Source organism: Leguminivora glycinivorella, chromosome 22 (genome assembly GCF_023078275.1).
Source record: "Leguminivora glycinivorella isolate SPB_JAAS2020 chromosome 22, LegGlyc_1.1, whole genome shotgun sequence".
Taxonomy (NCBI): Eukaryota; Metazoa; Arthropoda; class Insecta; order Lepidoptera; family Tortricidae; genus Leguminivora; species Leguminivora glycinivorella.
Window position 1 is genome coordinate 12,890,740 of NC_062992.1, and position 26,926 is coordinate 12,917,665.

At 41.3% G+C, this 26,926-nt stretch overlaps 1 protein-coding gene, 2 long non-coding RNA genes and 2 other non-coding genes across 5 annotated transcripts in view; all 5 read left to right on the forward strand.

Annotated features, from left to right (window-relative positions):
* Window positions 1–879: 879 nt before the first annotated feature.
* Window positions 880–26,926, forward strand: part of LOC125237966 (zinc finger protein OZF-like) — a 34,358-nt gene continuing 8,311 nt past the window's right edge. The window contains exons 1-2 of the mRNA XM_048145220.1: window positions 880–899; window positions 1,991–2,228. Of these exons, the coding sequence (XP_048001177.1) occupies window positions 2,015–2,228 (214 nt within the window). The 5' untranslated portion in view covers window positions 880–899; window positions 1,991–2,014. The remainder of the gene's footprint in view (window positions 900–1,990; window positions 2,229–26,926) is intronic.
* On the forward strand, window positions 2,974–3,045 carry Trnat-cgu. The gene has a single exon. It is a non-coding gene; the product is annotated as a tRNA-Thr (tRNA).
* Window positions 18,001–18,072, forward strand: Trnat-cgu. Its single transcript has one exon. It is a non-coding gene; the product is annotated as a tRNA-Thr (tRNA).
* On the forward strand, window positions 18,215–19,421 carry LOC125237970. Its single transcript, XR_007178398.1, has 2 exons — window positions 18,215–18,678; window positions 19,146–19,421. It is a non-coding gene; the product is annotated as an uncharacterized LOC125237970 (long non-coding RNA).
* Window positions 25,225–26,432, forward strand: LOC125237969. Its single transcript, XR_007178397.1, has 2 exons — window positions 25,225–25,689; window positions 26,157–26,432. It is a non-coding gene; the product is annotated as an uncharacterized LOC125237969 (long non-coding RNA).

Here is a 26,926-nt window from a genome sequence, read left to right on the forward strand (position 1 = left end):
ATTGGGAAACGGGACAATGACGTCATCTTTTTCGTGCATGCTGCCCGTAGTAACGAGTTATTAGACGTTATCACGTCAAAAACTAGAAAAACTCGCTTTTATAAATGTTGCAACATAATCATGGTCAAAGTTCATTACAAGACTTTTCTAAGAAATCCAAAAACAGCAAAGATATGATGTTCCAGTTCATATCTTCCGGCTCCATCATCAGATCAGTTCCACAGTACCATATTAACGTAAAAACACTCAAGCGACGCGGCGCGGGCATGGCCCAATAGCGATATAATAACGTGAATACAACCGAAAATTTCAATTGGGTATTAGTAGATTTGGTAGTAACTTTGAAAATTGACTGGTATCCCCAATTTATGACAGTGATGACGTCACTAGACAATGTTGAACATTGTCAGTGAGTGCGAGAGGGACACCAGCCCAAACAATGCCCTCTCATGTGGACACACTTTTGACCTAACTACTCATTCTAGCTTAACTATAATTCTGTGGTTTACAAGATGAGTATTTGACGTGTATTTGACAGTGACAGACAGTCAAATTTTGGGACTGACAGATTTTGGGACAGGCTAAACAACAATAAAATTTAAATGCTAACACACAACCGCCCCTTACCAAGGGCATCCACTACTCACTAGATTCAGGAACATCGAGATCGTTCCAACGTATGAATCTAAATAGCCCAGGTACAAGGGCTTCACAAATCTTCAGCATACGTGAGTGTGGATTCGATCAAAATTCGATAAAACGTAGTGATTCAATGCTCTTTGCGCAGAAATAATCCAAAAACGCGCGCGGGTGTGGAGCCCCTTTAAAGAAAAAAATGAAAAAGTGTAGTTCATCTGTGGCTGCCTCGGTTGTCAGTCAAAACCACGTCAAAACAAAGGGTTAGTTTTATTTATTTATTCCATATTTATTACCTATTTTTATATAATTTCTGTGATTTATTAGGAAGTGTTTAAGGTGCCGCTTTGCGTGTTATTTTGAATTTGATACAATAAATGCAATTATCATATTATATTAAAATTAATTAAATAAATAAGCATCCTTAAAGATTATCTGTTGGTAATCCTAAATACAGCTTATGCCTTCAGTGAAATTGCCTTTATTCTTCCATAATAGTGTATTATTTGTCAATATAGTTAATATTGTAACAATGGTAATAATATGTATGTGATATTATTAAGTACGTTTTTGCTATATACTATATAATCCCTTAATTAGTAAGACTGAAACTTGGCAGTTTCACGTACTCTACCTACCCTGCTCGGGAATATGTGTGAGAACGTATGTGAACAAAATTACAAAAAAGAGACATGTCTGAAACACCTGAGGTTCTAAACATGAAGATATCTTTCAGGTGCTACTGCTAGACTGCTACCAATACCAGTTATTTGACGACCGTTCTGGCGTAGTCTGTTGTGACCCTGCCTGCTAAGCCACGGTCCTGGGTTCGAATCCCAGTAAGGGAATTTATTTGTGTGATGAACACAGATATTTGTTGCTGAGTCATGGATGTTTTCTATGTATATAAGTATGTGTATTTCTATGTGTTGAGGTGTGCAATAAAGAGTATTTGTATTGTATTTTATGTATATCGTCACCTAGCACCCATGGTACAAGCTTTGCTTAGTTTGGGTCAAAGACATATATACAGATAAAGTCTAAGAAAAAACGTACCTCAGTACCATACAGAAAAAGGTATGGTGGCCTAGATGGCATTACTTACACCTTTGGGGTATGCTCAGCTAGATGGCGCTAATATTAATATTTGACATTTTAAAACATATCAAGCTAAGAATATGGGCCAAATTGTCAAAACTGAGGTTCAAAAGTTTCAAGCCTGTGTCGAGAGATGCCAGTCTATGCACTGTGATTACACATTTTACTTCGACAGTAACTCTATAATACTTGATCCTATTTGGTTTGGGGCTAGGTTTATGTAAGGTGTCCCCCAATATTTATTTATTTATTATAGGTCTGTTATAGCTGTATCAACAACATGCCACTGGAGACACCATATGATATGGAGGTTGAGGTGGCGTGTGTGAAGACGGAGCCCGGAGAGGCGTGTGCGGAGGAGCGGGAGCGCGAGGACAGCGCGCGGGGAGTGAGCGCGGCGGCCGCGCGGGCCGGACTGTACACCGGGCACGAGGTCAAGGACAAGCTCGTGCTGGGCCCCGAGGAGTGGCACCAGGAAAAAGTGCCCGTTAAAGGTCAGTTACACTTAAATGACATATCATAATATAGTAATTAGTAACACAAACCTGTCTGGCTTAGTAGATAATGACTGCCTGCAGAGCTGTCAATCCTAGCTTCAAATCCCAGCAAGGGCATTGATTTGTCTAATAGGGAAGGTATTTGTTCCTGAGGATATAGTATTAATTTCCCACACCGGGACGACGCAATGGAGCCGCTGTGACGTCATCGCCCAGATATAAATAATAAATAAATATTATAGGACATTCTTACACAAATTGACTGAATTGTTTAATTTTATTTTGATTGTTTTTATTATTAGGCCTCCCCCCACATCTAGCGTCTCGCGAGCGTAGCGTCGGGCCAACTGTATGGCAAAGCCTGACGCTGCGTCGGCGCGACGTCGACGCGGACGCCGCGTCTTTTTTCATACAGTTGGCCCGACGCTACGCTGCTCGCGAGACGAAAGATGTGGGGTGGTCCCTATTGTTCTCTTTATTTTCTCTCTTTTTTGTTATCTAAGTTTCATGACCCATTGGTTTTACTGTAATGTCATGTAAACATGTTTTTACTAATAAATAAATAAATAAATTTATTTAATTGGAGAAACATACAGCACATAATATAAACATATTTTTTATACATGAAGGTAAACAAACATAGTTAGCTCATAAGCCAAAACAGTTTCAACTTACAGCTTACAGAATTCTTTGCTCCGACTAAAATTTAAACCACCACGTCGGGTGTGTCGGGTACTACGGCGGGCGGGTGGTCTAGTGGTGAAGACGTTAGCCGCGTAAGCTGAAGACCCGGGTTCGATTCCCGGCTCGTTCACCAGTGGGCCTTGTCGTTTTTTAGGGTTCCGTACCTCAAAAAGGAAAAACGGAACCCTTATAGGATCACTCGCGTGTCTGTCTGTCCCTCTGTCACAGCCGATTTCTCCGAAACTACTGGACCGATTTACTTGAAATTTGGCACACGTATGTAAACCTGTGGCCCAAAGACGGACATGCAATATAATCAAATGAAATTAAACGAAATTTAATCATAAGGGACACTTTTGGGGGGTAAAATTGAAAATTAAAAATCAATGTTATTAGAACTATATTGTGATACATATCAAATGAAAGAGCATTTTATAAGCATTTCAAATATATTTATAGTTTTTATTTTGGTAATTTAGAAGTTATTTAAGAAAAATTACCATTCCCCCCCCCCCTTATCTCCGAAACTACTTAGCGTAAAATTTTCAAAAAAATACACGAGATAGCCCTCTACCTGTAGATTACAGGAAAACCTATTAGAAATCTACAGTCAAGCGTAAGTCGGACTTAAGAGAAAAAAACTCAAATTGAGATTTTCACTCACTGCCGCTGCAAGTACTTACTAAATGTTTTGAAATTTTGTGAGCGCCATGGACAGGTAGAAAGAAATTCATTTCTGTTTAGAAATTGTTAAAAATTTTAATCATTAGCCAAAATGACTTAAGTTCCTACTAAAAAAGAGGCGCTTAAGACTGTTTAGAACTGCACTGACCATAATATTGCCCTAATAGGTCCAAAAAATGGTGTATATATACGAAAACAAAAAAATTGTGCCACCGACAACCAAAATCTGAAGTCTATTTGCTCTATCTCTTATAGTTTCCAAAATATACGCAAAATCTTTAAAGTACAAATCTAGTGTACGTTGCTATCACATGTCGTCAGGCGCTCATGACCTTTTTGTATGGAAATGTCGAAATCCGACTCGCACTTTACCGATTTTCATAGAAAGTTGTGTTTTATTATAGTTTTGAAGGAGGTTTCTTGTTTTTAACCACCAACGCAAAAACGACGGTGTTATAATAATAATAGGTTTGACGCTTGACATGTCTGTCTGGCATCATAGCTCCCGAACGAATCAATCGATTTTGATTTAGTTTTTAATGTTTAAGGTGAATTCGTCGAGATTTTTTTTGTACCACGTAGGTGGCAAACATGCATACGGTCCGCCTGATGGAAAGCGGTCACTGTTACATATGGACGCCTGCCACTCAAGGAGTGGCACATGTGCGTTGCCGAGTCGACTCATTAGAAACTTGTACAAACCTGTACTTAGAAGGGGCCTGGGTGCCGACGACTCAAAGGACCGAAGGAAGGAGGAGGAAGGAAGGAAGGAGGAAGGATCTATTGTCCTAATTACTTCCGTAGGTCCTCCAGTTGCGATACAGGCTGCCAACATTTTAATTACACTTTGTGCATTTTAATCTTTCGGGTCGCATGACCACGCCGTTGATAGTTCATAATTAATGGGAAAATACTTGAACAGGCATCCACGACTACTTTCCTAGGTTTAAAGATTGATCAGGGCTTAAAATGGGACCAGCAAGTAGATAAACCGTGTGGTAGTCGGGGCAGTGCGTGCTTTGCCTTAGGTCGAGTTGCAAAGTCTGTGGCTCCAGAAGTAGCCCGGACATGCTATTTCGCCACTGTCCATTCATTAATATAGTACGTTGCGGAGGTCTGGTCTGGGGATGTTGTCCTGAATGGGAGAGGGTCTTTCGCTTTCAGAAACGAGCTGTCAAGATCGTTGCTCAGGTACCTGTAGACAGTAGACACTCCGGCCAAAGAACTCTTTAAAAAATAAGAATCCTTAAGCTAGGAACACACTACGCGGACGTCCGTCGTAAATCGACCGCGGACGGGGATCTGGACAATGAATATACACTTAACCGTGCAAACTATCGGTCGACGGACGTGGACGTGGCCTTGAGCGCATGGACGTCCGTTCGAAATCTGGCTCGCTGGATGTTTTGTTCCGTGCACACTGTTCGGTCGCGGTCGCGGTCGATTTACGACGGACGTCCGCGTAGTATGTTCCTAGCTTTACACTCAATATCTGGGCGACCGAGCTTCGCTCGGTTCTGTTTCGTATCCTTGACATGTGTCGCCATCTAGTTCAAAAATGAATAGTACCTACATCGAGCGAAAGAATTCTCAGCCTTAAGAGCGTTATAACATTTCGGCGTCGGGCGAAATTAGGTATTTTACCCGCCGCGCGAGCCCAATATGCCGACCCTTTCTAGCACGTCTTATCACTCGCTCGCACTACAATAATGGACAAAACAATCTTGATCCTTTCTATGGAATTTTGATAACAACCACAATCTACTATCTCGATATAAACTTTTGGTTTCTAATAAACATTATTTTGTACGAAAATACGAGAATATAGCGCGAAATAATATCAATTATGTTAAAATTTATTTAAAAAATTAAAGTAATAATTATAAAAGTAGATCCCATCCCAAATATTTGCTTTTGTTATATGATAAGTATTAGAGTAAAGTATATATTAATATGATGATAAAATAAGACAAATACAATTCTAATTACTTCAAGGTGGTGCTCAGGGTCTGATGATGGAGCCAGATGGTGGTCACCAATACCAATGAACAATATGACTATACAACTTCGTGGTTTACATGTCATTCTAGCATTTTCACTTTCACATTTCAAGTGCATATACCACGAGTATAGGTTTTCGGGTGTGCTGATTTAAAAATTAATGACCGATTTGGAATCTGACATTGCTGACTGTCACTTTGACACAAAAGTCGTCATGGGTGTCGTAAAATAGGTTTTAGGGGTGCTGATTCCAAAATTAATGACCAATGTGGAATCTGACATTGCTGACTGTCACTTTGACACAAAAGTCGTCATGGCTGTCGTCAAATAGGTTTGCGGGGGTGCTGATTCCAAAATTACTGAACAATGTGGAATCTGACATTGCTGACTGTCACTTTGACACAAAAGTCGTCATGGGTGTCGTAAAATTGGTTTTAGGGGGTGCTGATTCCAAAATTAATGACCAATGTGGAATCTAACATTGCTGACTGCCACTTTGACACAAAAGTCATCATGGGTGTCGTAAAATAGGTTTTAGGGGGTGCTGATTCCAAAAATAATGACCAATGTGGAATCTAACATTGCTGACTGTCACTTTGACACAAAAGTCATCATGGGTGTCGTCAAATAGGTTTCCGGAGGTGCTGATTTGAAAATTAATGAACAATGTGGAATCTGACATTGCTGACTGTCACTTAGACACAAAAGTCGTCATGGGTGTCGTCAAAAAGCTTTCCGGGGGTGCTGATTCCAAAATTAACGACTATTTTGGAATCTCACAGTGTTAATTGTCATTTTGACACAAAAGGAATCATGGGTGTAGTCAAATAGTTTTTAGGGGGTACTGATTCCAAAATTAATGACATGATTTAAAAAGTAATGACCGATTTGGAACCTGACATTGCACAGTACCCCTGGAAACCTATTTGACGACACCCATAACGACTTTTATGTCAAAGTGACAGTCAGCAATGTCAGATTCCAAATTGATCATTAATATTGAGATCAGTACCCATGAAAACCTATTTGAAGACACCCATGATCACTTTTGTGTCAAAGTGACAGTCGACAGTGTCAGATTCCAAATTGGTCATTAGTTTTCAAACACCTCCGGATACCTATTTGACGACACCCATGACGACTTTTGTGTCAAAGTGACAGTCAGCAATGTCAGATTCCAAATTGGTCACTAATTTTGGAATCAGCACCCCCTAAAACCTATTTTACGACACCCATGACGACTTTTGTGTCAAAGTGACAGTCAGCAATGTCAGATTGAACATTGGTCATTAATTTTGGAATCAGCACCCCTAAAACCTATTTTACGACACCCATGACGACTTTTGTGTCAGAGTGACAGTCAGCAATGTCAGATTGAACATTGGTCATTAATTTTGGAATCAGCACCCCCTAAAACCTATTTTACGACACCCATGACGACTTTTGTGTCAAAGTGACAGTCAGCAATGTCAGATTCCACATTGGTCATTAATTTTGGAATCAGCACCCCTAAAACCTATTTTACGACACCCATGACGACTTTTGTGTCAAAGTGACAGTCAGCAATGTCAGATTGAACATTGGTCATTAATTTTGGAATCAGCACCCCCTAAAACCTATTTTACGACACCCATGACGACTTTTGTGTCAAAGTGACAGTCAGCAATGTCAGATTCCACATTGGTCATTAATTTTGGAATCAGCACCTCCTAAAACCTATTTTACGACACCCATGACGACTTTTGTGTCAAAGTGACAGTCAGCAATGTCAGATTCCACATTGGTCATTAATTTTGGAATCAGCACCCCTAAAACCTATTTTACGACACCCATGACGACTTTTGTGTCAAAGTGACAGTCAGCAATGTCAGATTCCAAATTGGTCATTCATTTTGTAATCAGCACCCCTAAAACCTATTTTACGACACCCATGACGACTTTTGTGTCAGGGTGACAGTCAGCAATGTCAGATTGAACATTGGTCATTAATTTTGGAATCAGCACCCCTAAAACCTATTTTACGACACCCATGACGACTTTTGTGTCAAAGTGACAGTCAGCAATGTCAGATTCCACATTGGTCATTAATTTTGGAATCAGCACCCCCTAAAACCTATTTTACGACACCCATGATGACTTTTGTGTCAAAGTGACAGTCAGCAATCTGAGGTACTACATATTCGTAATCTGAAAGTAATCAAGTCAATAATTTCAGTTATTTTGAATCGACTATGATTCCGAATTATTGGTAATAGTAATGATTGTATAGATGATTAGTGATTCCTTTACATGTAATGGTAATTTACCGTTTCACTTGATTACATTACAAGTAATCTGACACCCAGTAGTGTCAGATTACAAAGTAAAATCAAGTAATCGTGTAATCCGGAATCGATTACGATTTCCCCATCTCTGGGTTTAGTTATATGGTTCATTGGTACTGGTGACCACCATCTGGCTCCATCATCAGACCCTGAGTACCACCTCTTGTCAAAGGTCTTGTTGAGACGAACCCAACGAGCCTAAACACGAAGTCGTTTACTTACATGGTTCACTGGTACTGGTGACCACCTTCTGGCTCCATCATCAGATCCCGAGTACCATCTTGATGTGTCTTATCATCTTGACCGTATTGTAATTTTCACATTTTTATCATCACAACGTTGTAATACTTTAACATTCAAACATAACAAAGTATTACAAAAGCAAATATTTACGGATCTAGGATCAAATTCGTTGGTCGCTGTTTACACACACACAATGCGAGGATAGCCCGTGTAGAAACAAGGCGTCCGACCCACACAACAATAAATATTCTCGACGTTTGCGATGAAAACTCGGAGACCAAAGCGACATACGTCTTACCTGCTCGAGCTCCGGCGCGGCACTGAAATCGCAGGCGTCCGTCGCCGGTAAAATAGCGACAGGAAGGCTAGTTTTCAAAAAATTGTCAAAAAATCATGTTAAAATATTATAACGACAAATGGATAACAGCAGTTTAAGCACATTGTGCAGATTATTTATATACTAAAATAACTTCGATAACATGTAGGTTTTCGGAGAAATGATCACTTGTTTCGATGTATTTTCAAGACAAAATTGAGTTCGTTTTACTTTCAATTTCTCAATTTCAAAGGATTAAATGATAAATATTGTTTAATGGGCCTTAAGTACAAGATATTTGGAACTTAAATTTACCTCATTTATGAGAGTGATCTTATCAAATTGTACATAATAAGAGCTCCGAATTCTGTGCTTCACGCGGTTTTTCCTAAACGAGCATCAGAAAAACAATAATTACTAATTGAAAAAGCTTTTTTTTTTTCATATGTTTTTATTTAACCGACAGTTAATAAGATGTTCTAACTGAAACAAGTACTTTCACTGTCTTTTAGTATGAGTAAAGTGTACAATTTTGTCGATAAATATTGTGCATTTTACAATATATCGCCTTTTTTTGTCATAGCGCTCTTAACAACACAACTACTCCACACGAGATGGCGCGCATTTCGCCACAAAAACTCAAATAGTGTATTTTCTATTCGTTTTAGCCTTGACCTGTGTCGCCATCTAGTGTTTGCAATAAATTGTACTTACATCGACCGAAAGAATTCTGTCTTAACAGTACAACTACTGCACACGAGATGGCGCGCGAAGAAAAACGTATGAAAACTCGAAAATTCGCGTTTTCCGGGACCTAAGGATAAGTTAGACCGATTTTTCACCCCCAAAAACCCCCACATAACAAATTTCTGCGAAATCGTTAGAGCGGTTTCCGAGATCGTCAGTGTAAATAAATAAATATATAAATAGAGATGGGCGCCGGGAAAATACCCGGGGTAGATATCGGGTATTTACCGGGTATTTACCCAATCTACCCGATATTTACCTTTTCTACCCTAATGGGTGGGTATAAATAAATATTGTAATAAAATGGGTCATAAATTGAATTTAATCGTGAAAAAATGTTTTCTTGGTATTGTATAATATATTTATATTTTATTAATATAGTTCTATAAACATAAATCGAAGTATTTGTATTGAATAAGGAATTTGTTAAATATCATTGTCATGCTTGTGTGTTAGTTACCTCCTCCTCTTAGGAGTTACAAAATTTACAACAATTTCATCCCCATCGGTTCAGCCGTTTAGACGGCTGAACCGATGGGGATGAAATTTTGTGTGCTTATTATAGTTCCTGTGTGTGTGCTTATTAGTTAATACGAGGTAGGGCATAGCGAATGATATTCCGCTCTGTGTGGTAGGGCACAGCACAGCGGATATTGTCTCGCTCGAATCTAGAGCAGAGCCCAACTGGGGTAGTACCTCCGCCTTACAGAAGACCGCAGCCAAATAGCACTAGACCCTACTCATAGTGTTGTGTTCCTGTCGGTGAGTAAGGCTGCCAGAGCTCAACGAGGGTGCGGTGTGCTGATGACGGGAGGACTTACCGAACTAACTTGTTCCGTTTATTGTCCTTTGAGTCGTCGGCAACCCGAACCCTCCTTAGAACTTGTACACTCCTTTTTACTGTGTACTTAACACAGCAAAAGGGAATGTACAAGTTTCTAATGGGGTGGCAACGCGCATGTGACACTGTTTGAGTTGCAGGCGTCCATAGGTTACGGTGACCGCTTTACATCAGGCGGGCCGTATACTTGTTTGCCACCGACGTAGTATAAAAAAAAAAAAAAGTTCCTCTCAAGTAACTATTTCTGGTCCTATAGTGGTCGAGGACACCAAATTAAATCACACTAAATGGTCCTATAAATAGTCTATATTAGTACTGTAGAGCCGATTTGGCGCAATTATGCAGCCATTTAGTGATATAATAGGCCTATAGCAGTATCATCCGTGACGTTTAAGGTCTATAATGGTGATGTAATGATGACTATTGTGCTAATTTGTTGACATAGAGGACACAGTAACGCTATTATAGTATCAATTTATGCTATAGTAGCATTTGAGATTCCGTTATACAGGTTATTTTGTTCTATAATAGCAGTTGCCGTCCCTTTTAATGCGAAATTTCTGAAATAATTTAATGTGTGTAATATTTAACAAAAACTGTTCTAAACGAGGAACTTAACGAAAAGTGGAGTGTGAACTTGTGAAGTTTAGTGTCAATTAACATAATTTGGATTTCGTATACTTCCATCATTAGAATCATCATCATCATCATCATCATCATCATTACTGCAAAAAGGTACCGTTAAAAGAATATTAGTTTAATGGAGTATTTTAAATGCGCCCTCGATTTATACATGTTTTGAATAAAATAAATAAATATAATTTAATACAATAAAATTATTGGCACCATAGTTTCTATTATGGATCCAAGAAGTAAAACAAACGCTTTTATAGTTCGACTATTATCACTTATCATACGCATTCACTGCCATAAGCCCGCCATCGTGGATTCAATTAGGGTTGCATGAGAATTTAACTATGATCCAGTTTACCAGTATATCTTTATATAGAAAACAATACTTGTTTTCAATGTTTTACTATAGAAAGATCTTTTAAAAAGTATTAATAAATGTTGTTTTCTTTTTAGTATGACAAATCTAAACTACAATTGGTCGCTATGTGTATTTTTAAAGTTAATTTCTAGAAAAACACTGTACGGAACCGGATACCGCATCTTTGGCCTGATTTCATAATTACGATGTATAAACACCATAAAGCAGCCTTTTAAGGTCAAAATTGTCATTTAAAAGTAATCGTTTTCTACTCTTATATATCTGATTTGGTTTATAAAACATATAGTAAACTCAGCTATAACGCTATTGTATTTTAAAAGAGATACCGAAACCATTATTCAACAGGTCTGTGATATTTAAAGAGTCATTGTGGCGTATACGGCGATGAGATATAAAAGGCATTAGAAAACGACTATAACCTTTTCAAAACTATATAAACGTATCCTGAAAACTTCATTATACAGCAAAATAGCTCTATAATGGTATTCATATCACTACTATACAGTGTTAAATACTATAGCAGTGTTTTCCAAAGCCACTATATCCAAAAATAGTGGTATAGTTAGGTTTTAAATCTGTTAAAACACAACTACTAAAAATACTATAAGCGGCTTGTTGGTAACCTTAATAGCGCAAATTGATAGCATAACAGTGATTCCTAACACTATTATACAATAATATTGTTCTTATTTCATCCTGTTATAGACCAGGCCTATAGCGGCTCTATAAAATGGTGATATAAACGTTTACATCACTTCCTAATAACACCTTTTAGCTGTATAACACAACAACTATAGCGGCTTGTCGGGAACCTTAATAGCGCAAATTGATTGCATAACAGTGATTTCTAACACCATTATACAGTAATATTGTTCTATAATAGTCATATTTGATCCTGTTATAGACCAGGCCTATAGCGGCTCTATAAAATGGTGATATAAACGTTTACATCACTTCCTAATAACACCTTTTAGCTGTATAACGCAACAACTATAGCGGCTTGTCAGGAACCTTAATAGCGCAAATTGATTGCATAGCAGTGATTCCTAACACTATTATACAATAATATAGACCTATAGTAGTCATATTTGATCCTGTTATAGATCAGGCCTATAGCGGCTCTATAAAATGGTGATATAAACGTTTACATCACTTCCTAATAACACCTTTTAGCGGTACAAGCTTATAGAGCTAAAAGGTGTTACTGGAGGCTTTTATACGACAGGCGGTCACGCCGAAAACCTTTATACGACATCTATAGTAGCTTTTAGCGTCGAAAACCAAAATTATAGCGCTAAAATGTTACTTGCTGTTTGTTTGGTAAAGCCGAAGTCCAGTATCTAGCCGAAGTCACATAGAAGGCATTATTACAGTCCGAATTCAAAGCAAGTGTTAATTAAAATCACACATGGACGTGGCGCTTGTTTAGCTAAGTACAAACTAAAGTATAAGTATCCCATAAATAAAAATAAAAAAAAGTAACTGACCGGTCAAGTGACTTATTGCACCCTTTCAATACGGATGCACCTACCTGGCGTTTTGCAAAGCTGTGACCTCATTGGCTAATGAATTTGAATTTGTCTGTCCACCGTGTTTTAAGTTAAGTAAGTTATTTGAATACTTAGTAGGCCTAAAACATCTGGGGAATACAACTTTTTAATTGAATGTGGTAAATTACACATGATATATGGAATATTTGGAATCTCTGTTAACATTTTAATATTAGTTAGTCAAATATATATATTTATTTTAGTAGATAAATATATTTCAGTCATGTAAATTAAGAATAATCTTTAATTTCATAGATTATTTTTTATACCCGCTCATTTGGGTAGATACGGGTAAATACCGGGTAGATTGGGTAGATATGGGTATTTTCCCGGTATTTACCCGTCAGCGCCCATCTCTATATATAAATAAATAAATATACAAGAATTGCTCGTTTAAAAGTATAAGATTACACTGCCTGCAATAGTTATCATGCAGGTAGCCATTTATGTAAGAGAGAACTTGGCAGCATACAAAACCAGGGGCGGCTCACTCCGCGATTCTATCGCCGCGCTACAAGTACATGTCAGCGGCCGCGAGTTCGCGGCCCATTCATTGGCGACGACCTTCGCGCGGCGCAATAATAGTTATTTGTATAATAGTTATTTGAAGAATCATGAACTTGCGAGTTATTTATAGAATCCTGAACTTGCGAGTTTTTTAACACACGAGAAGTAAAATACATTTGCACCCGAGTGTAACACAAAACTTTTCCCCTCAATGTAGCGAGGAAACTACAACGCAAGAAATGCGTTTATCACTGCTTCCAGTAGTTCCACAGGTGGTAAATGATCTTTATTACTAGATTAGTGCATTTTTTATGTGAATATTGCCTAACTTTTTGTAATTTCAATCTTCTGTCTATTTATTCTCTAAGTATTATTGCTGTATAAATATTATTTAGTGGTGCACAATAAAGTATATATTATTATTTCTCTTTATTTCTTTCAAATCTTAGGCTAGGCTGTTTATAATATGAATATAAAAGTAAAATACAAAACCACTTACAAAACAATATAAAACACATATAAACACATTATAAAAAACCTAACCTAGGGTGCCGCCAGCAGCGGGGCAGGGCCCAAGCTGCCGGTGGTTAGGGCTGCAGAGAGAGGAACCGTCGAACTATCCGCGCTGTATCCAAGATCACCGCCTTCTGCATCTGGCCCTTGATCCAGCCACCTAGCGAGAGTCTCTTAAGATGTTGGTCGAGACTCTTCGCTATGAGACCGTTCGCTGAAACGACTATCGGAACAATGATCGTTGATTCAACATCCCACATGGCGGTTATCTCGTGAGCCAAGTCTAGGTACTTACTGGACTTGTCCTTCTCGGCTTTCACGAGATTCTCATCATGGGGGATGGTGATGTCAACGAGCACTGCCCGGCGTTGCAGTCGATCTATTATCACAATGTCAGGCTTATTGGCTACAATAGTCCTGTCAGTGATAATAGATCGATCCCAATAGAGCGTGGCACGACCATTTTCGAGAACTGGCGCAGGTAAGTACTTGTAGTACGGTACTTCGCGGTCCACAAGGCCGTATTGAAGAGCAAGTTGCTGGTGAATAATCCTGGCTACGAGATTATGTCTGTGCAAGTACTCGCCGTTAGCAAGATGAGAACAACCGGAAATAATATGCCTGAGTGACTCTCCGGGACGGCGGCATGCCCGACAAATGTCGACCGTACCGTCCTTCAGGATATATTTCCGGTAGTTGTTCGTCATCATAACTTCGTCCGCAATTGCACAGGCAAAACCCTCGGTTTCTCCGAAGAGGTCCCCGAATCGTAACCAGTTCACCGATGCGAGCAGATCTACATCGGGTCCCGTGAGGGCCTTGTAGAACCGCCCGTGTAGCTGCTTGCTCTCCCATACCGCCTTGCGGTCCGCAGTATTTAGTACCACAGGTTTGCGCCAGTTCTCTTTCGCCAAGGAGAGCGGCGTGAGGTTTCCGTCCACTGCCACCACATCACGATGCATCCCGCACTCGTTGTTAAGGAAGTAATTCCTGAGATTGTACACCTCACGGTTGTGGAGATCTTTGGCGTTTAGGAAGCCTCGACCTCCGCACTTCCGTGGGATGTACAATCTCATAACAGACGAGCGCGGGTGTAACATACGGTGTGTGGTAAGCAGTGAGCGGACCCTCCGATCCAGGGCGTCCAGCTCAGTCTGGGTCCACCGTAGTATGCCAAAGGAGTATGTGAGTAGAGGCATTACCCAGGCGTTAAAGGCGCGCACTTTGTTGCCTCCTGACAAAAGACTGTTAAGGACTTTTGTCAGCCGACTGAAAAAGCGCTCCTTCACCGACCGTCTAATGCCAACATCCTCAATACCCAACGACTGTGACATACCAAGGTACTTATAGGTTTCTGATTCAGAGATAGATCTGAACGACATCGTCTCAGAAAGTTGTAAATTTTCTGAATTTACAACCTCCCCCCGCTGTACATGCATGACCGCACACTTATCGACACCAAACTCCATTCTGATGGCGGTACTGAAAACTTCTGTGGTTTTCAATAGCACCATCAGGTCTTGGGTGTTCGGTGCAAATAGTTTGAGATCGTCCATGTACAGAAGGTGAGAGATGACTTCACCCTCTCTCCGAAGCCGGCAACCTAGCCCAGAATCCTTCAGCAGCGTGCTGAGGGGATTCAGAGCTAGGCAGAACCATAATGGACTCAAACTGTCACCCTGGAATATTCCTCGCTCAATCCTTATGAAGTCCTGCGGGCCAGGGGGCCATCCCTGCCTCCTGGTTGACGAAGGACTGTGGTCCACTGCCTCATACATGCAGCCAGGAAGGATATTAAAGCTGCATCAAGTTTATACAGCTCCAATACCCTCCTCAGCCATGAATGAGGCACCGAATCATAGGCCTTCTTATAGTCAATCCAAGCGGCCGAAATGGCCCCCTTGTTCCGCCGAACTTGTTGGCAGATGGTCATGTCTATGAGGAGGAGCTCTTTAGTACCACGGGACCCAACCCTACATCCATTTTGAGCGGGAGCCAGAATGTTGTTAGCGACAATATGCGCGTTAATTTTTGCTCTCAAAATGGATGTAAGGAGCTTGTAAAGTGTAGGCAAGCACGTGATGGGTCTGTAGTTTTTTGCTTCCGTGGTACTACCGGACTTATAGAGCAGGAAAGTAACACCAGTTGTTAGGGAAGGTGGGAGAGAACCAAGATCGAGGGCTTGTTGAAATTGCGTTGCCAAACGCGAGTGCGAGCATCGAAACCATTTTAGCCAGAAGTTGTGCAATCCGTCCGGTCCAGGACTTTTCCAGTTCTGGGCCGTACGGGTAGCACAACTTACGTCGTCGGGGCTGATGGTGATAGGCCCCATAGGCTCGATGTTCTCGCACTCACGTTCGACAACGGCCATCCACTCGCCCTCCGTGTGTTCGACGGGCACCGACCAGATGCTACGCCAGAAATCAGACATGGCAGTAGCATCCGGCAGCCGCACGTCAGACACACGAGGGTCGGTTTCCTCCCACCTTCGGTATACTTTCCTTTGGTCGCTTTGAAAAAGACGATTCTGCTGGAATCGGTCCACACGCTTTCTGTAGCGGCGAATACGGCTTGCCCATGCATAGACTTTCTGCTTCAGGAAGTCGATGCGCTCTGTGACATTGGCCAAATAGTCGCGGGGCCTGATGTCCGTCCCCGCGAACGCCTGGTTCACAAAGCGCATTACTCGGGGGCGATTATTACCCCCTCTGAAGCAGATCAGCTTTGCAATGAGAGTCCTAAACGAGTTGATACGACGTTCGATCCGTACTTGCCATGCAGGGACACCTTCGGCGGTCCTAGTTGCACGGTCAGCGTCCGGAAACTTGACTCGAGCAACACGGCACGCCGCGATGGCCCCGCAGTACATGATCGAGTGTGTATCATCTAGATCTTTACTAGTCCGCATATATGGATCTAGTAAAGCATTTAAGGCTCCTATTAGCGCTATATTGCGTCTATTCATGGGCAGACGTGGTAATCGTGGCCTAGGATTGCTTGTGGAGCGATACTGCGTAATCGCCTCTTCCAAAGACCTCCTCAGTTGCTCATTGGCAGGCTCACTCTCGCTCTGACTCGCGAAGTCCCCGCCGTCGTTACCGGAATCAACCCGCGGCGCCTCCGGTGCCAGGTCGGGTTCGGGCACCGGGTCCGGCGACATGGCGGGCAAATCCCGCCCCGAGGCAGGGTCCGCGCGAGTAGCGAGAGCCTCCTGGCGGAGCCGATCAAGTGTGGCGTCATCCAACCGCTTTGACCGCTGAATGACGCGCACCTGATCCGATAGCCGCTGCTCCGATACGGTGGTGGATGGCTCGAGTGCCTGAAACAGAGGCAGCATTCTCGAACGGTACGCGGATAGCCGGGTTCCCCCCTCTGTGGCCCCGTAATAGGCGCGCATGACATTCTCGTTTATTTCTCGAGTCCATGTCATGCGACGCACTACACCACCGGCAGCGGGAGCCGTGGGCGGGGCAGGATGTCCCGCAGGCCCCAAGCGTGCCGGCAGCGGTGGCCGCCCTCGTCGCGCAGGTGGTCGTGGCGGCGGCGGCGGCGGCCCGCTCTCGTCGCTCGACTCGCTGGTGTCGGCCGCGGTGGCGAACTCGTCACTCGACGGCGGTTGCGAGGAGACGGACGAGGCGGGCGAGGGTGGTGGGCGTGCGTTTACTCGTGGTGACGCTTGTAGAGCTCGTGTTTTACTTCTCGTAATCATTTCTGTTCTATGTACATGTTGAACTTATTTCTTTTGCAGCTTCAAGCCCAATTTCGTGATGGCATCATGTCATGTCCGGGGCAATTTTTTCCACATAAATAAGATTAAAAAGCAACATGTAAACATAAAATGTAAAAAATTATAGAAGAGAATTTCGAAAACACGTCTGACGTTTTTTTTTTTTTTTTTTTTTTTTTTTTTTTATATTATTATTATTATTATTTTTTTAAATCAAATCTTGACGTGTAAAATGGCGTTACCAATATGAATAAATGAATATGAGTATAAGTAGTATGATTATTTTAACCATTGAAAGTTTGTACGGAACCCTCGGTGGGCGAGTCCAACTCGCACTTGGCCGGTTTTTCTTTCGTGTATGATATCTATTTAAATTTATAATTTATATATAGTAGTGTGACTACTTGAAAAAAGAACAAATCGAAAAATATTCAATAAAATAATTTGATTTGTTCCCTAGTTGAATAGATGGCAGCACCATCTCTCTCGCTATATCGTAATCCTGCAAAGGATTCGTATAGGAGGTGCAAGCACTAATTGCTCGCCCTTAGAGTTGGTCAAATGCGCCTAGCCTTATCAGAGATAACATACACTAGAGAAATTTCGTCGGGTACCATGGCGGGCGGGTGGTCTAGTGGTGAAGACGTTAGCCGCGTAAGCTGAAGACCCGGGTTCGATTCCCGGCTCGTTCACCAGTGGGCCTTGTCGTTTTTTCTTTCGTGTATGATATCTATTTAAATTTATAATTTATACACCGTGTTTCACTTAACACTAAAAACCTGAAAACAGTTTGTTCAGAATCGAGAGTAGAATCGATTGAACTATATCTTGTAACGTAAATACGTTACGTAACCTAGGTTACATATATATTAAGAAGTTTTATTGATTCATAGCTAACTTACATTCCAATATAAACGTAATTAATTCATAAGAAACACTTACCTGCTTATACTAGATACGAATAATTAAAAGCGATACATTCAAATCGTAATATTTAAGTTATAATTGCATCCTGATCCTGACCTATGCATTGCGCACTTTACCTTGCGCGACATTCCTTCGTTGTAAAACCGGCCGGTGGCGCTCCCCGCCCCGCGCCTTACTCCACCGCTCCCGCGCGGCTTCACAGCTCGGGGCAGACAGATTGAGACATCGGCGCCGGCGCACGTTCGCTTTGCTCAAAGCTCGCGACTATACATGTAGCCGGCGTGATTTTAAATTTATTTAATTCCTAATACGTCTTAGTGCTCGTTTAGTACCAAGTAACGTTTGTATTTAGTGTTTAAATCCCCAATTGGGTAAGTGTTGAACAATTAATACGCTTTCTTTAGCAAGTAAATTCAAATGTCATTCCTAACGGTTCTTTCCGTTATGATTTTTCTTTGTTCGATTTTGCGTGCCACTCAATTTAATTGGCTTGTATTTAATTTAACTTTTAGAATGTGCATTGCATTCTTGTTGCATTTTGTTTTAACGTAAATTGTAAATCTTTTAAATTTATAATGGCAGTTAATTTCCGTTAACTTTTTAAATTCAAAATTTGACCGTTAGATTCAACTTTCACTTTTGCATTGTAGCTTGTTTTTTTTAAAACAATGGTTTTTACAAATGTAAACTCCGTCTGATTGTACCAACCCGCACTTCACCAGACTTTTACCTTCTTTATCACGCAGTACTTTCTTCCTGCTTTGCTTTTGTCTTGCCGGGTACAGTCAGCGGAGAGATGTGAGGAACATTATTCTCATTTTCTGGAAATAAATTCCAGGGAGCCATATTACGGCTGGAACTACAGCCCAGGCCGGGTTACGACGGTTCCGGAACCTCTACACAAGTTCCGGCAGATCCGGAGCGGAGCGGCTGACGTCCCTCGGCGCGTTCCGTCTTCAGCCCGCAACGACACCAGCAGCTTCAGGGGAGTACTTGCGTGGTGGACCTGACCTCGGAGCAAAATCAGTATCGGCCTTACGAACCCACACCTAACGACCTTTGTTCGTGTGCTCACGCGGAGTTACGGCGAGAATAAACCAGTTCTTTATTTTAACTCGTTTGTTTTATTCTATCTCGCCGTCAACCGTAGCACTGGCGCCCATAACGTGGTTTTTTCGTAGGATCTGATTTTGCTCTGAGTGGGTAACTGCGGTTTGTGTGTTGTGTGGTGTTTTTTTTTTTTGTTTTTATTGTGAAACGTTTCTTTCCTTTTTGTTTTATTTTTTTGGTTGCCGCAACTACTGTGTACGGAGTGAATTTTATTAACGTTTATTTTTTTTTCAATACTTCTGTGGTATAGTCAGCCGCATTTCTGGTAATTTTTTTTATTGTTACTTTTTTGGTTGCATTTTAGTAAATTGTTTAAACTTGTTCTTAAATTTGTTACTACAGTCGGCCATATTAAGTGTACTGCATAACTTGTTATTGTTTTTTTAATTTGTTTTTCGCTCTGTATGCATTAGTTGCATTTAAACGCTTTTTCTGTTTTTATTTTTGTGTTGTTCTATTTTCTTTCTTTCTATCTGCTTTCCTTTAATTCTTTTCAACTAAGGGAAATAACAACCAAGAACGTTCGTAGTTTTTTATTTCATTTTGTAACAGACGGAGTAATTTTTGTGTTTGTGTTCAACATTTATCCAATTTCATTATTTTATTTCAAACGGTTTATTAAAAAATAGGATACCATGGCTTATCCAATAAAATTCATGTCCCTTCAGAAATCTGAGCTTGAGTACGAGGTAGCGATACGGGGTGAGACCCCTGGTTCCACGGTTCAGGAATTACGTAAACAAATTGCAAAGTGTGGTCCGTTTTTTCCCTCCGAGGATATTCTTGTCAGTCCTTTTGATTTGCAAGACGACATAGATGGCGTTGCGGACGTATTAGTAAAAATAAATTCTTTTTTGGACTCCAAACCACTAATTAAAAGTACGTTGCTTCGTGCACAAAATTTAGTGCACCATTTATATCATCGGTTGAACCGTATCGCTTGCGACAACAAAGATCAGAAGGATGCTTATGATCAGTGCGTAGTTTTGTACAAAAATTGCTCGGACCGGCTTAACTCTCTTAAAGAGGCCAACATTTTGGATCCGTTATTTTCGAGTGGTACCGATGCGCCTACTGTTTTGTCTACTTCTTCATCTCCGGTTAGCGTCACGGTCACGTGCGAGGGTAGCGAAGCCAACAAATTATCTAAATTGAAGTATGACGGCACGTCCTGTGTGCGGGCGTTCATTGAACGCGTGTCTGAGTTCTGCCTCGCGAAGAATATCTCGAGTAGTAAGGTTCTTCATAATGGTACTGAGATATTTACAGGCGGCGCGCTTTATTGGTTCCGTAGCGTCAGGGGTCAGGTTGCGAATTGGGATGATCTCGTAGTTCTCTTAAAGCAGGATTTTGGTCAGGCCGATTACGATTATAGGCTGACTAATGAAATAAAATCACGTACGCAGGGGGAGACTGAAAACATAATAATTTACTTGTCGGTTATGTCAGGTCTGTTTTCTCGTTTGACAAGACCCCTGCCTGAGGAGGAGAGGCTTGAGATTTTACTCCATAATATCCGTCCTTGTTATACGAGCACCTTATCTTCGGTTGCAGAGATCAAGTCTATTGAGCAGTTAAAGGCGCTTTGCCGTAATTATGAGAGTATACAGTCGCGTCTCTCTCACTTCAAGGAACCTCCAAGGGCAAATGCGGATACACTGGCTCCGGAGTTTGCATATTCTGGTGGTTCGACTAAACCTAAAACGAATTTTAGCAACAACTCGGGCTATGCTAATAGTAAGTTTGGCTACAACAGGTTTTCCCAAAACCAACAGGACAGTAGGACTTTTACTCATAATGGTAATCCTAGTAGTGCTAATTCTAAAGGCAAACCTAACTATGTGGACGCTATTGCTCCTTCTACATCTAAGACACATTTTTGTGTTAGATGTCGGGTAGACACACACTCCCTGAGACAGTGCACGGCAAGCAAGGACAAGATTGTATGTTTTGGTTGTGGTCGTGACAATGTCAAGGCTCCCGACTGTCCGAATTGTAACAAGAATAGGAAGCCTTCTCAAAAAAACTAGTAGCTCAGAATTGTGTCAAGAATACTAACATAGCCAATTTTGATAAGGATGACTGGCAGGATTGGCTACGTACAGTCAAATTATTTTTAAAGCGTACAGGGTTGACGCAATTCTGAGAGATAAATTTGAGGGGGATGATAGTAGACCGTACGTTCAGGTTCGGATTAACGACGTAACTATTTCTGGATTATTGGATTCCGGCGCTGCGATGACGATTTTAGGCAACGGGGCTCATAAGCTGTTGGTTGACAGCGGGTTGAGGATTTTGCAGGAACCAATCAGTCCTGTCACTACAGCGGGTGGTCACCTTTTGCGCAGCGAGGGGTATATAATGATTCCGGTGCATTTTGAAAATAAGTTTCACATTCTAAAGGCTTATGTCGTACCGAGTGTTCAGAACAATCTCATCTTAGGGGGCGATTTCTGGCGTGCTTTTGAGATTTTGCCTAAATACCTTAGCAGCATTGTTTTGGACGAGTCCAAGACTGATTTTTCTATTACTCCATCGGAGCAGAGTTCTTTTATTCAGGGCTATGATAGGTTGGACGATTCCCAAAAGCAGGTGGCCGATGACGTAGTTAGGCAGTTTGAGGATATTTCATTCCAACGTAAGGGTCTCGGCGTCACGGACGTAATTACACATCGAATAGATACCGGGGACTCGGGTCCCGTTAGGCAACGATATTACCGTCTTTCTCCTGAGAAGCAGCGTATATTGGTGGAACAGGTAGACGAGATGCTTTCTCTTGACGTAATCGAGCCCTGCGAGAGCGCATGGTCGTCACCGGTCTTAATTGTTAATAAAAAGGATGGTAAGCCTCGTTTTTGTTTAGACAGCCGTAAGCTGAATTCGGTAACAAAGCGTGATGCGTACAATATACCCTATATCGCCGAGATTTTGGACAACCTTAGAGATGCTCACTACCTTTCCAGCATCGACTTGTCCAAGGCCTTCTGGCAGATTAAAATAGCTGAGGAAGATAGGAACAAGACGGCATTTTACGTTCCTGGCAGGGGCACTTTCCACTTTAAACGGACTCCTTTTGGTTTAACCAACGCTCCGGCGACTCAGCAGAGGTTGGTAGACATGTTGTTTTCCGAGTTTGGGCCCAAGGTTTTCGCGTATCTCGACGACATTATAATCGTCTCGCAAGATTTTAACAGCCATGTTTCCTTACTCTTGAAAGTCTTGGATAAATTAAAGCAGGCCAACCTGACTGTTAATCTCGATAAGTGCTGTTTCTTTAGAAGCCAGCTCAAATACCTTGGTTACGTAGTCGATGGTTCGGGTTTGCATACAGATCCCGCCAAGGTCGAGGCCATTTTAAATTTCCCGACGCCTACTTGCAGTAAGGATCTCAAGAGGTTCCTTGGAACAGCTACTTGGTACCGACGTTTTGTTCCTGGGTTTAGTACCATAGCTGGGCCCTTGAATAAGTTGACTTCCACTAGGAAGGGCTCTCCTCCATTTAAGTGGACTGCGGAGGCTGAGTCTGCGTTCAGGGAACTCAAAGAATGTCTCGTTTCTTCTCCGGTTCTTTGTTGTCCCGATTATTCGAAACCATTCGAGGTTCATACCGATGCTAGCAATTACGGGATAGGGGTATGCTTACACAGACCATCGATGGAAAGGAACACCCGATCGCGTATATGTCAAAGAGCTTGTCACCAGCGGAGAAGAACTATAGCATCACAGAACGTGAGGCGCTTGCCGTCGTGACAGCATTAGAGTATTGGCGTTGCTATATAGAAAATGGTAAGACTTTCACCGTATACACGGATCACAGCGCCCTCAAGTGGTTTTTGTCCATAAGTAACCCAACCGGTCGTTTGGCTCGCTGGGGTGTACGTTTATCTGGGTTTGATTTTGTTATTAAACACCGCCGTGGGGTTGATAATGTCATCCCTGATGCCTTATCTCGTATTCCGGTTAGTGCTATTAACACCACAAACGTTCATTTAGGATCCACAGATAATTGGTACACAAATATATATAATGGGTGTTTGCACAACCCTATAGATTTTCCCAATTATCTCATTAAAAATGACTCTTTGTACCGTTTAACAAAGAACAAGCATGAACTTACTTCGGAGTTTTCTTGGAAATTGGTCGTTCCTGCGGAGTTACGTGAAAAGGCAATTCTTGAGAACCACGCGGAGCCTACTGCAGGGCATATGGGTATATTTAAGACTTACCGTAGACTTGCTTTGCGTTTTTACTGGCCAGGAATGTACCAGGATGTCGTTAAGTTTGTCGGATCGTGTGACAAGTGTCTGGCGTATAAGGCTCAGAACCATCAAACCTTGGGGAGATGGGGCGACCGAAACAGTGCTCACGCCCGTTTCAAATGATTTCGATCGATTTGATGGGTCCATTGCCAACTACTAGGAGAAGGAACAACCATATATTGGTCGTTACATGTTGCTTCTCCAAGTATTGTTTGATTTTTCCGATTAAACAGGCAACTGCGGATATAATCGTAAGGATTTTAGAGGAGTCAGTGTTCCTTGTGCATGGTGTACCGCAGACGGTGTTGATGGACAATGGCACTCAATTCACTGGGAGAGTAATGGAAAATTTCTTCAAGTTGTATAGTGTTCCTAACGTTTTTTATAGCCCTAGATACACGCCTCAAGTGAATCTCGTGGAGCGTTACAACCGCACGATTATTACGTGTATTTCTACGTTTGTAGAGGATGACCATAGGTCTTGGGACGTATTTATTCCGCGGGTTCAGTTTGCCATTAATAGCTCGGTTAATGAAGTGACCAATAAAACACCTGCATTTCTAGTATTCGGTCGCGAGTTGGTGCCGTGCGGTACACACTATACGGATAACGATCTCGGCGAAGAAGTGTTGTTCCTACCACGTGACATATACGCAGAAAATCTGGGTGTCATGTCAGCCTTATTTGACGATGTGCAGCGAAGGTTGTGGCATGCGCATGTCAAGAACACGTCTCATTACAATATTAGACGTAAGCCTGCTGAATTTCAAGTCGGTGACATTGTCATGAAGCGTACCTATTTCTTGAGCGATAAAGGTAAACAATTTACCAAAAAACTAGCCCCGAAATTTATTAAGGCTCGGGTAGTTGCTAAGAAATCACCTCTAGTGTATATGTTGCAAGATTTGTCAGGTAAGGATTTAGGCACCTGGCATATAAAAGATCTCAAATTAGTTGGTGTTCATAAATAGTTTTTTTTTTTGTTTTCTCGTGAGGTTATTATTAGTGTCACGTGTCCCCGTGTGGTGACGGGTTTAAGAATTTCCCCACTCCTTTTCCTCCCGTGGATGTCGTAGAAGTCGACTAAGGGATATTGACTCAATTGTGATTATAGCTACTGGTTGGAGGCATTTTGCCTGCTTGCGGTATCACATTTTTTTTCCCCCTTCCCAATTTTTGATTGCCAAGGGCGGCATTAGGTCCTTAGTATTTTCAAGTTGCTCTCCCTACCCATTTTGGGAAGTACCTGCGTTAGTCATGATGTATGTTTGCTTGTTGTGTATTAATTTAATTTCAAAATATGCGTGTTACCATCTTTAGGCAAAAGCACGTGTAGGGTCTCAAGTTCTTGTAACAGGTTACCTCAGTATTTTTTTTGCTATTGAGCGTTAGTAATTTTATTTCATTTTCCCAAATAGTTACTAATGTATTCATGGAAGCGTGATGTATGAAAGATTATTTACGAAAGCGTATCGACAAGTGCTTAGCTCTGCGGATTTTATTTCATTAAGATGACCTAAAATCCTTGACCACGCGCCGGGGATTGTAACGTAAATACGTTACGTAACCTAGGTTACATATATATTAAGAAGTTTTATTGATTCATAGCTAACTTACATTCCAATATAAACGTAATTAATTCATAAGAAACACTTACCTGCTTATACTAGATACGAATAATTAAAAGCGATACATTCAAATCGTAATATTTAAGTTATAATTGCATCCTGATCCTGACCTATGCATTGCGCACTTTACCTTGCGCGACATTCCTTCGTTGTAAAACCGGCCGGTGGCGCTCCCCGCCCCGCGCCTTACTCCACCGCTCCCGCGCGGCTTCACAGCTCGGGGCAGACAGATTGAGACATCGGCGCCGGCGCACGTTCGCTTTGCTCAAAGCTCGCGACTATACATGTAGCCGGCGTGATTTTAAATTTATTTAATTCCTAATACGTCTTAGTGCTCGTTTAGTACCAAGTAACGTTTGTATTTAGTGTTTAAATCCCCAATTGGGTAAGTGTTGAACAATTAATACGCTTTCTTTAGCAAGTAAATTCAAATGTCATTCCTAACGGTTCTTTCCGTTATGATTTTTCTTTGTTCGATTTTGCGTGCCACTCAATTTAATTGGCTTGTATTTAATTTAACTTTTAGAATGTGCATTGCATTCTTGTTGCATTTTGTTTTAACGTAAATTGTAAATCTTTTAAATTTATAATGGCAGTTAATTTCCGTTAACTTTTTAAATTCAAAATTTGACCGTTAGATTCAACTTTCACTTTTGCATTGTAGCTTGTTTTTTTTAAAACAATGGTTTTTACAAATGTAAACTCCGTCTGATTGTACCAACCCGCACTTCACCAGACTTTTACCTTCTTTATCACGCAGTACTTTCTTCCTGCTTTGCTTTTGTCTTGCCGGGTACAGTCAGCGGAGAGATGTGAGGAACATTATTCTCATTTTCTGGAAATAAATTCCAGGGAGCCATATTACGGCTGGAACTACAGCCCAGGCCGGGTTACGACGGTTCCGGAACCTCTACACAAGTTCCGGCAGATCCGGAGCGGAGCGGCTGACGTCCCTCGGCGCGTTCCGTCTTCAGCCCGCAACGACACCAGCAGCTTCAGGGGAGTACTTGCGTGGTGGACCTGACCTCGGAGCAAAATCAGTATCGGCCTTACGAACCCACACCTAACGACCTTTGTTCGTGTGCTCACGCGGAGTTACGGCGAGAATAAACCAGTTCTTTATTTTAACTCGTTTGTTTTATTCTATCTCGCCGTCAACCGTAGCAATCTTGATGGGGGTAATATTTTTATTTAAATTAGTATTATTAGTTATTTTTTACGTGCCCATTCTATTGTACTCGTAATACAACATTGTGTATATCGCATTGCTAGAGGTTGTTTACCTTTTTTCAGTATTTAGGGGTATTAATACTGGCCGGTTACTTGGACGATTATTTTTTCCGTTACTAGTTTGACGTTGTTTGTCAGTTTAATCTTAATGTTTATCATCAGTCATAACAAATTGAACTCGTACCTAATTACAACCTTGTCATTTTGAATATTGAGTTTATTTGCTTACTGCGATTACCTGTCCAATTTGAAGTTTACTGTGACAAAGCTTTAAAGTGTTTTACAGTGATATCTTAGCTGTCTATTAGTAAACCTTATGTCGTTGCAGTAACGTACACAAATAAATAGTCTTATGGTTTATGATGGTAGTTAGCAATTATTTCATTGAGTGT